This window comes from Cyprinus carpio, chromosome B1, assembly GCF_018340385.1.
Source record: "Cyprinus carpio isolate SPL01 chromosome B1, ASM1834038v1, whole genome shotgun sequence".
NCBI lineage: Eukaryota > Metazoa > Chordata > Actinopteri > Cypriniformes > Cyprinidae > Cyprinus > Cyprinus carpio.
In genome coordinates this window covers 11,692,057-11,702,529 of record NC_056597.1, presented here as the reverse complement: position 1 = coordinate 11,702,529, position 10,473 = coordinate 11,692,057, and the positions used below count along the sequence as shown (strand labels likewise).

Sequence of the window (10,473 nt, the reverse complement as noted above, 5' to 3'; positions counted from 1 at the left end):
CATTCTTCAAAATATTTGAAGAAACTTTAAACTGTGAATTATTGGAAACAGGAAATCCTGGATTGCAGAAAGCTATTTCATAACATCTGTCTGTAAGAATGCTCTAATTTGTTAACACAACATTCCAATCAACCAATCAGAATTGAGATATAATTTTTCAGGAAATATCTGTTTTAGGCTTACAATCAGGGTTAGGTTAAACTTTGCTCCCATCAACTGCTGTCATTTAATCAACACAGCAGTCAGAATAAACCCAAAGAAAAAACCTGTTTTGTTTTCGGTGTGTTCTTCACAGTTCACCCGGTTACATATATTATAAATATTAACAATACAATATAAACAACCAGAATTTACTCTTAACTATTGCTTTGTCTGTTTATAAAAAAAAAGTATTTACTATTAAATTTTTCTTTTCTGTACAAGCAACAAAAAGCAGTGTTTTGTAGCTGAATGATTCAGACAGTTCTTGAACAAATCAGTTAAGTAAATGATAAAACGAACCATCTAAACCATTTCATTTTTGTGAATGATTCAGACAGTTCTTGAACAAATCAGTTAAGTAAATGATAAAACGAACCATCTAAACCATTTGTCATTATCCTCCTCCAGAACTAAATTTCACAAAGTCCACAAAGTCTGGTTTTATTCTGCCTCTTCCTCCTCCAGAATTCAGTGTGTGATACAAATAATAATTAAAGTCAATTGTAAATTATAACAGTGTCAGAGACTTTGTCAACTTTAAAAAATAATATCTGAGTCACTTATCAAAATTCATTTTACAAATATTATGCTTTCAATAAAATAAACAATATCAGCCATTGCCTAGACAAAAGCTGTGTGCAAAGAACACTGTGACTGGTCTTATTTTCTGTAAGCAACAGTATCATTTACATTTAAAATAATACACTTCATGTGCCAAAAACATTCAGTAGCCTATGTATACAATGTATTTTATTTTTCTAAATGATTATTGATCTCTCAGTCAGACCAACTCAGTCTTGAAGGAAATTAAATTTATGAGACAATTTTTTAAAAATGGTCAGAAGTGGTTTGGTTGGCAATTCTTTTTTCCTCCATTTTCATTTGAAACCCAGATGCAATGACATTTGCTCCTATAACTTCATTCATCTGTAGAAACTCAAGCACACTTAAGTCTCTAGCAATCTGCTTCAATTGTGCTTGTCCTTCTGATCACTCCTCTGGTTCCCTATCTCTGACGTTGTCACTGCATGAGGATATTAGGCTCAATGTTAAACAGTAGGTCATCACTACCACGCCGCACTTCCAGAAGGAGGGGCATGTCTTCCTGTATCGCCTCCTGTAGTTCTCCAGTGTTGACCAAAGGATGGCCGTTTAGCTTCACTATAATATCACCTGTTTCGAGCCCACCTCTGTGAAAATGAACCAATGAAAGGAGAATGACATGTGATTTGTTTTGGGCAAATCAGTGCATGATGTTTTTTACTTAACAGCATGATTAAAATTAAATCTTAAAAATGCATTTTAAAGAGAATCTGAGATAGAGTATACAGAAGTTATTTTTTGACTGAGACATACTTCTGAGCTGGGGAGTCTGGGACAACTTCATGGACAAGAATTCCTCTGCTGATATCTGGAAAGTCTGGATTATACCATTTTAACTCCTGGACTAGGCTGAGGAAAAGAAGAAGAATAGAAAACCTGAGATCTGAGGAAAAGAAAGCAGACACAGATGACTCATTTTAAAGGGGTGGTTGATTGCGATTTCACTTTTTTAACGTTAGTCAGTGCTGTTTGAGCATAAACAATATCTGCAAATTTACGACACTCAAAGTTCAATGCAAATGGAGATATCGTCTTTTAAAATTCTGGCAGTTTAATGCCTACAAAAAATGGCACGTAGGGACTACAATGAGTTACTTCCTGGGTTTGTGACATCACAAACCCTGAAATTTACATAAACCTTGCCCCAGGAACACGCAACAAAGGGTGTGAGGCAATGCTGCACTGCTTTAGAGAAGAGGAAGAGCTGTTGCCATGCCGTTAAAACTAGGGGTGCACAAAAACATCTATTTATATATGAATCGCTATTCTTTCTTCTAAAGATTCTAATTGAATTCATGGAGTTTCAAAATCAATGTTGTAAAGCAGCTTTTGTTAATACTGTTCCTCGCATCCACTGCTCTGCTCTCGCGCTCTCGCTCTCTCTCTCTCTCTCATCATTCAGCTCGTCAGCTCCAATAAACTGTGTTCAAATTACACAATGTGTATAGACAGACAGATATTTTTCACATAGCTATGAGATGCGTAAACCATGGACATGCATGCAGGTGCCGTACTCTATTAAAGCTTAATCCAGATAAAACCGTATATTAAAGGCTAACATAAGTAGTAGCATTTCCAAATAACAGCGTATCTAAAAGAATGAGACAAAAAACAAACAAAAAACATACCATTAAGAGCCGTGCTTGCACAGGTTCTGTGCGATCCCCTTCACTAATATTCTCTGGGTCTCAATCAGCTCAAATTGTCTTCTAAAGATTCTAATTGAATTCATGGAGTTTCAAAATCAATGTTGTAAAGCATAAGCAATATAAATAAGCAATATAGACGTGGTTGTTATCTAGCGAATCACAACACACTGGACCAGCTAACCAATCTGAGCCCATTGTGTATTTCTGAGGGAGGGGCTTCATAAAACCAGGAAATGATCGGAGCATTTATAGGAGAAGAGACAGAGCGTGTAGAATAAAGGTAAATTATGTGGAAAAATAATGTTTTTTTTTTTTTTTTTTTTAACGAACCATTAACACATGTTAGCCTGCACCCCATAAACACAATGAAGCCTAGAAAAAAACAGTCAACCACCCCTTTAAGAAAGGTTACTGATTGAACCTAGATATTTAAGCAATGAGATCAGCTAATGTTGGCTTTATTTTATTAAATTTGACACTATTAAATGAAAAAAAAGCATTGATGATGAAGCATAAATGATTGATTGACACAACATACTTCTCTGTTAAAGTGACCATTTTGATTCCAATAAATCTTTTCTTTGGGACTTTTACATCTGAAAGAGAAATGATTAGTTTTAAAAATTTGTACAATTTCATGGTGCATTAAAGTTATATCAAAAAGATCGTATTTACGAGTTGAATGCACATAAACACTACAGCCAATATGACTTTTTAAAGCCTCGAGATTCCAGGTTCGGGACATGTCAGTAAGAAAACATGGTGAACGTAATGGATGGAGTGTCTGTTTTGATGGTAAATTTGTTGAAATTAATAAAAAATAAACTTTTTGCTGAATGTATAAAATATGATAGCACTGTACAATTATAAAATAATAAATAACGATTCACGTAACGGAAGTTTTATGAATTCAATGACAAGTAAAAACACACCTGATGTGCATGTTTTAGTCATCTTTTATAGCAGAGTTAAAAAAATTATTGCTCTGTTTTTTGTAGTATATACTGTAGGTACATCAGCATCTCGCTTCAACCAAAGTGATTTGAATGCATCTGACAACTCATAAATACTTCCCAGGAGGACTTGAACACACCATTAGGTAACTGTAGAACTCTGGGCTAAGTGTTATTCACAAACAATAGCTTAGCACAAACATTTGCATTGAACAAATAACAGCCTTTATATTAATTAAACTCCAAAGCAAAGAGTTATATTGACTTGCAGTTAGCTAACAGCAGATTACTAGGCCAAATTCATGCAAAGCAATTTTATATTAGGTTTGATAAACCGTTAACAACCCAATTTAGCGTTCTGGCCGAAACATCTACAGTGTATCTTCTTTAGTTCCTCTCACAGTAATTTAACTGTATGACGGACCTGTTAAATATTGATTTTGTTGTAGCTTGCATGTTTGATGTCATCAGGCGGGCAAGATGACTAGCTGCTAGCTAGCAAAGTGAAATTTGCTAGCAATTACCTCACCTGTGGCAGTCTTCATAGCTTGAGACTGTGAAGTTTGTCCTGACTACCCTTTGTTTGACTGAAATCAAAGTAAAGGACACCAAGGATATAACAGACAGGGCTGTTTCACACATAATGTATTTGTGTTTTGTAGCCATTTTGTTTCACTTGGCAGACCATTATTTTAGAGGTGGCACTCACAAAAATGTAATCTTGGGTTAATATGATCGAATGAAAATGAACATCCATTGACAGTTCAGATTTTTGCGTGCTAACATTTGTTGATGAATTAATTTTGGAATTGCCAAACAAAAATTTAACTTTTGCAATTAGTGCATTACCTCTGTGCTTGATGCTTACCTTTCTGCTGTTTATCATTAGATTCATCAAGGAATTTATTGATTCGGTCTGATGGAATTGCAAAAGAGATCCCTGCAGTGACTTTTAGTGTGTTTATTCCGATCACCTCACCGTCCTAACATGACAGAAATATCATGTAAAAAACTAGCACTAATAAATATATCTAACCAGTGTCTAACCAGATTTAAAACTTCATTCACACTCACCAGATTAACAAGCGGACCTCCTGAGTTTCCATATTCCCATTGTTGATGAATAAAAATGGAAAGAGAGAATCAAATTCAGCCAAAACAAACTTTTAAACAGTTGTTGTAGCCTGTAAACATCATTCTCTTTTGTCTTACATTGATGATAGCGTCAGTTTGGATGTAGTCCATGTCAGAGTCATGGATGCCGAGCTCTTTTCCATCTCTCTGTGTTGTGCTGACGATGCCTGTTGTGACTGTGTTCTGAAGCGCAAATGGACTGCCAATGGCAACCACAAACTCACCAGGCCTCAGGTCAGCAGACTGACCCAGTGATAACACTGGTAATTTTTTCTGCAAGAAAAATAACACAAACAATGGATGCAAATTAAATCAACTGAAATATGATTCAGACAATTTTTTCTTCTTTGACACTTCCTACAGGTTGCAGTTTGTGCCAATAGGTGGCGATAAGCCAATAAATCTTTATGTCATTCAAAAGTGAGATTTTTTTTTTTTTGTGATTACCCCCAGGGCATCCAAGATGTAGGTGCGCTGTTTCTACGTGTATTTAGCTTTGATTTGAAATAAAACAGCGCATCCTTGAGGCGTGGATGACACAGAAGAGCATACACAGCATACTGTGATGTGGAGAGACACAGAGGAGACCGTTGACAGAGGAATTAAAGTCGAAATAAAGTCGTTATTTTTGTTTTCTTTGTTTACAAAAAGTGTTCCTGTCACTTCATATAACCCAGATTGCACGTCTGATGGCAGATGGAGTATTCTGACGACGACTTTCATACCTTTTATGGACCTTGACACTGTTATTTACTTGGCAGTCTATGGGACAGTCTCAAGCCTCCCGGTTTTCATTCAAAATGTGTTCCGAAGACGAACGGAGCTTTTACGGGTTTGGAACGACATGGGGTTAAGTGATTAATGACAAAATTTTCATTTTAGGGTGAAGTATCCCTTTAATGGTCCATTTGAGAGATAGGTGGCGGTAATGCACTTATAAGTCTGCGATGCAGGCTGCTGTGAAGCGCGTTCTCAAGAGTTCTAACAGTTCGGACATTGCGTGCATCAGAGGTAAAAAAAAAAAAAATATATAAATACTGTTCAGTTTTTTGCACAGACCGATCGTTTTGTGTCTTTACACATCAATGTATCGTCACGAGCTGAAGAGTTTTAATTTGGATTTTTCTGTGCATGTTTTTTTTTTTTTATCTCATAGATTTTGTTACCATTGCCAAGCATTGTACTGCTGAGAGACTGCAACGCCTGAAGCTAAAAATCATAATTTGTGTTCTACTGAAGAAACAAAGTCACCTATGTCTTGGATGCCCTGGGGTAAGCAGATAAACATCAAATTTTCATTTTTGGGTGAACTATCGCTTTAAGCATTGAAAAAAAATGGCTATATTTCACGCTGAAACAGGGTCAAAATATCAACGTTGATTTGATTTGCAATATCTAATCAAAATTTAACAGTGATTCCATGACTTTGATTCACTTGAATAAACATCAAAATCCCAACTGGGATGGGGATATGAACAACTCTTGCTCAAGGAATATTGCTTAATTGATAACACTGTCATGTTTTTCCTGTCATTGTGTCCTTGTTTCCTTATTGTTTTGTTTTTTTCTTGGCTCTTGTTCTAATCTGTCTTTCTGTAGTGTTATTGTTTAATTGTTAGTGTTTTGTTTGTTTGGTTTGTCCTGTGTATATTAGCCCTTGGCTACGTCTGAAATAGTATACAGTCTTGAGTAGGTACTTACTTAGCATAAGTAATAATTTCGCAATCGCTAAAAAAGTATGTTTTATATTGTATGTGTGTGTGTGTAATATAAATGTAATCTGGACATACTACATTCGCCATGTTGTCATTATCACATGACCTTCTAGCGTCAGTTACATCCCTTAAATCCCATTCATAAATCCACTTCTGTGGCCTCATGGGACAGTAAAATGTCCATCATATGCACACTTCAGAATAGTAGGCTCACCAGAAATAGTAGGTCATCATATGCACACTTCTGGTTGGTTGGTTTAGTAGGAATTGTTGGTTTCTCCTACTCTGTTACGTATACAATGAATTCAGACATGCTTCTTTTACCAAATTCTGTTTTTCACCCTACTAGGGATGTATGCACTTTTTAGATGCAGCCCTTGTTTCTTGGATTCCTGGTTTTCTTGTGTTTTTGTTTCATTCTAATAAACTGCTTGCATAAGATCTTACACCACTCCATCACTGACTTCTTGGCCAACATGACACTACCTGAGCAAACTGAACTTATTTGTCCAAAAGATCAGATATTAAAAATCAGAATTGGGTGCAGTGTGGAAAGGTCTAAAGCTGGAGAGCAAAAGATGAGGAAATGACATGAGCTACTATAAACAGAAACAAATATCTGCAAGCAATCCAGACTCTGACATGGGAACATTCCTCAATTTTTTTTAGAAAGCAGTCCCTACCCTGAATGTTTTTTTCTTTGATACTCTAAATCAAAAATGGGTTTTTGAAATATTGCACTAGAACATTTACGCCTCTCCATAATCAGATCCATATGCATCAGGAAACAAAACACCTCTTACAGCACAACACCTCTTGAATTCCCTCACACAAATGTAGGTCAACATGTGCAGCAGGCTAACAATAACATGTCCAAGTGTGTCCAGACGAGGCAGATTGTGTGATATAAACCATCTACCTCTGGAGTCATAAATATGGTGACACCAAGAAGGTTGAAGATTAAACTTTTCAGACTCAATGCTTTGTTCCACATTTACAGTACAATAAAAATAAAGGACAACAGGGAAACACTATAAAATGGGTGTTTACAGTAAGGTTGAAGTTAAGGAGAACTGGTTTTAAATATATAATGTTATTAATTTTTTTTAAATGATTCTTACCTTTGGGTTAATTTTGATAGTGGCAATATCAGACTTCTTGTCAATGTCTCTGATGGAGGCTTCGTATGTCTTGCCATCGTATAGCTGCACTCGCAGATGCTGACGGCCTGTGACTGGTGCGCTGCTAGCAACCACATGAGCATTGGTCACAATCAGACCGGACTGTGTCATTATAAATCCAGAACCGCTTGACAGAGGTACATGACGACCAAACAGCGGATGGCTGGACACAAACATTGAAAACAGTGATTATTGCATGACTAGGTGAACATTCTTTTCTAGAAGTGCTTGAAAGAAAAAAAAAATCAACTGTTGCCAGATTATAAAAATGTAGATTGCAACATTATTAGATAATATAAAAACAACTTTCATTGTGAATCATCAATCAGGTGCAAAAATACAAATATATCTCTATAGCTCTATAGCTATCGCCAGTACAAACATTACCAAATCAACATCATGAAGACCAGAATGGTATTTACTTGAGGAAGAGCTCAACATGTACCACAGCAGGGGCAATCTTCTCCACGACATCAGCGATGAAGTTAAACTTGTATCTTGGGCTGTTCAGATGTGCAGGACCTATACTAGCAGAAAGAGCCATTCACATCAATCAAAGTACATGATATGCCAGATACGAAGACTACTGAAATGAGATGGGCATTACTTAATTCTTGTGTTTAGTGTGATATTTTAGTTATGATTCTAATATGCTAATATTTTTAGTCAAATAATGCGGTCTTAATTTATTATCCAGAGTTTGAGTTTTTTAATAGTTTGATATTGAAACAGAAAACTGTTCTTTAACTGTAACTATCAGTGGCCTCCACAGTATACTTAGAACTAAATGTTCTGTTAGGTTCATGTGCTAGTGACACTCCCATTGAGCATATAACAAAGAACAGATATAAGAAATCCATTGTAATAATTTGGATCTTTGCTTGTCTGTGACTAGGTGTGTCACATTAATTACTTCCCTTAGATTTGTGTGCAAATCTTAGCACTTTATCCAGGGTTTAAGTAATTGTCTTAGTGGAGACTGTGAAATTCCAAGAAGCCTCAGTCAGACAAAATCAGACATCACACAAGAAGTCAAAACTAGTGGAGATATAACAACTGTCCCACAGCTGACTGACTCAGAACTATTGTGACTTCATGCTTCATTCATAAAGAAACACAACAGTGGTCTTGGACTGACAATTATCGGCATGGATGTAGCATCAGGCAAAAGTTAAAATATTTGCAGGTGTATTTGTCACCCACTGTTGTCATTTAATCTCAACAACCACCAAGATAAAAACCCTTATGTAAGCCAACAATTTGACTGGAATCGTAAACATATTTGCCTTTAGCAAACTACTGCAACTTCATGACAGGAAATACTGTCAAATACTGTCATTTGTGAAATTTTCTGATAGGGAACATAGGATTGGTTACTACTCTCAGTTACCAGTCCAAATCCACTGTGGGGCACCAACTCTACCCATAAGGAAATGTAATGAAATACTTATGCCATTTATGTTACCTGTTAGGTGATATATAGTTTTCACATACATGCATTCTCTAATCAGATAAAGCCATAACATATATAAACTCCCCATAGTAAAATGTGTATATGTACATAAGTTAATGATATAGGCTATATTATGATGATGTTAATATGGTATTACAGAATGTAACAACCATATATGGCAACTTGCCAACAATATAGGCCTGTATTTTATTTATATATGAAACCTTATTAAAACAACACATATACAAAAAAACTGTTTATTTGGGTTTTAAAAATAAATGTTTTAAATACATTGCTATCTTTTTTTTTTTTACTTAGCCTGCTATCTACTTGTATTGACGGGTATATGCATAAATATACATGTACATGACATATGCCCTGCATATCTATAAGTATATTGCACAGACACACATAAAATAAGTAGTTGAAGTGAACGGTGACTGACCTGAGCTTGATGGTCCACATGGACCCTTGTGCGCTCGGGTTATCTCGGGGAGCCCTCGCTGTTGCGCTTTTAGCGCGGCTACCCTCATCCTGCACACGTTCCCATAGGTCTTTCCGTCGCTGCCACACACTCTGTGAGTTGTCTTACACTGGCAAACACCTTTGGAAAGTCGCTTACCGGCTGTAAATCTACATTGTAGCCCGTCGCCACACGGAGCATCATCCTTCCTCCCGCACGGCGCGCCCTCGCCCTGGCTGCACACCAGACAGCAGCTGCAGTGGTCGGGCACATACCCGCTCGGACATCTCGGGCTCGGGCATTTACTCACATCACACTTGGATGGACATTTCGTCTTCGACTCAGCCACGGCGAGGTCGTGCGTAAAGAGCACTGTAGCTGCAAACAGAATGACCTGCATTCCGTCGGTTTCCGAGTACAGTTCAGGTGTCTAGTTTGTTCAATCAGCTACGACTTTAATTCTCTGTGAGGTTTTTCCATAGAGTGCATCCCGCGCTGATGTAGGCTAATGACGTGTATGCGTTTGATATGAAAATTCCTGAGGTTAACGTAAGTCTAGTATACTCTTCCTTGTGGTCTTTGTGTTATGTCATTTTAAAATACAGTGCTGGATAATATTTATTGCCGTTTATCTCTGAATGTGTCACGAATATCCAAAACTAACTTAACCCCGCTATATGTTTTTGAAGGCAAAATATAATCAGACAGTGCAAGGTAAGAGAGAAGAGCAGAAGACACAGTCATTAGGCTACTCAAGTACAGAACAGACACCTCAGATTAGAATGGTATTCGCATTACCTAAATACATTTTATGAAGTGTATGTAAAAAGCTTTGCTACAGCCAATTCTATACGCCGATGTTGATTGGGGTGTCAATCTGCACAATACAGATTAATGTACTCATGTACAGAGATGAAATCTTAGTTAACTCATTTAGCATTTATTGTCTTCACTGTAAGAAATTCATGTGAAATCTACAACAATTTACTGTTTGTTCACAGGAAATTACTGTATACTAGTTCACAGTAGAATACCATACTTTCAAAATTGCAGTAATGTAAGAAGTACTGTGAGTGTCACAGTAACCAGCAATGTCTCGTAGAAAATCACAGTAACTTCCA

General features: G+C 36.6%; 1 protein-coding gene across 1 annotated transcript; it reads right to left on the bottom strand.

Moving 5' to 3' along the window:
* Positions 1 to 693: 693 nt before the first annotated feature.
* LOC109070131 (serine protease HTRA3-like) lies at positions 694 to 10,183 on the bottom strand. The gene is made up of 8 exons (XM_042716602.1): positions 9,335 to 10,183; positions 7,859 to 7,958; positions 7,377 to 7,599; positions 4,481 to 4,813; positions 4,275 to 4,389; positions 2,992 to 3,049; positions 1,558 to 1,653; positions 694 to 1,391 (listed from the first exon to the last, which is right to left on the bottom strand). The coding sequence occupies exons 1-4, from the start codon at positions 9,750 to 9,752 to the stop codon at positions 4,556 to 4,558; spliced, it is 999 nt and encodes a 332-aa protein (XP_042572536.1). The 5' UTR covers positions 9,753 to 10,183; the 3' UTR covers positions 694 to 1,391; positions 1,558 to 1,653; positions 2,992 to 3,049; positions 4,275 to 4,389; positions 4,481 to 4,555.
* Between the last annotated feature and the right edge of the window lie 290 nt (positions 10,184 to 10,473).

Coding starts and splice junctions, on each gene's coding strand:
- LOC109070131 (XM_042716602.1), bottom strand. CDS start 9,752: ATGCAGGTCATTCTGTTTGCAGCTACAGTGCTCTTTACGCACGACCTC. Junction 7,600..7,858: donor CATGTTGAGCTCTTCCTCAA/GTAAATACCATT, acceptor GTTTGTGTCCAG/CCATCCGCTGTTTGGTCGTC. Junction 4,814..7,376: donor CTATCAAAATTAACCCAAAG/GTAAGAATCATT, acceptor TTTTTCTTGCAG/AAAAAATTACCAGTGTTATC.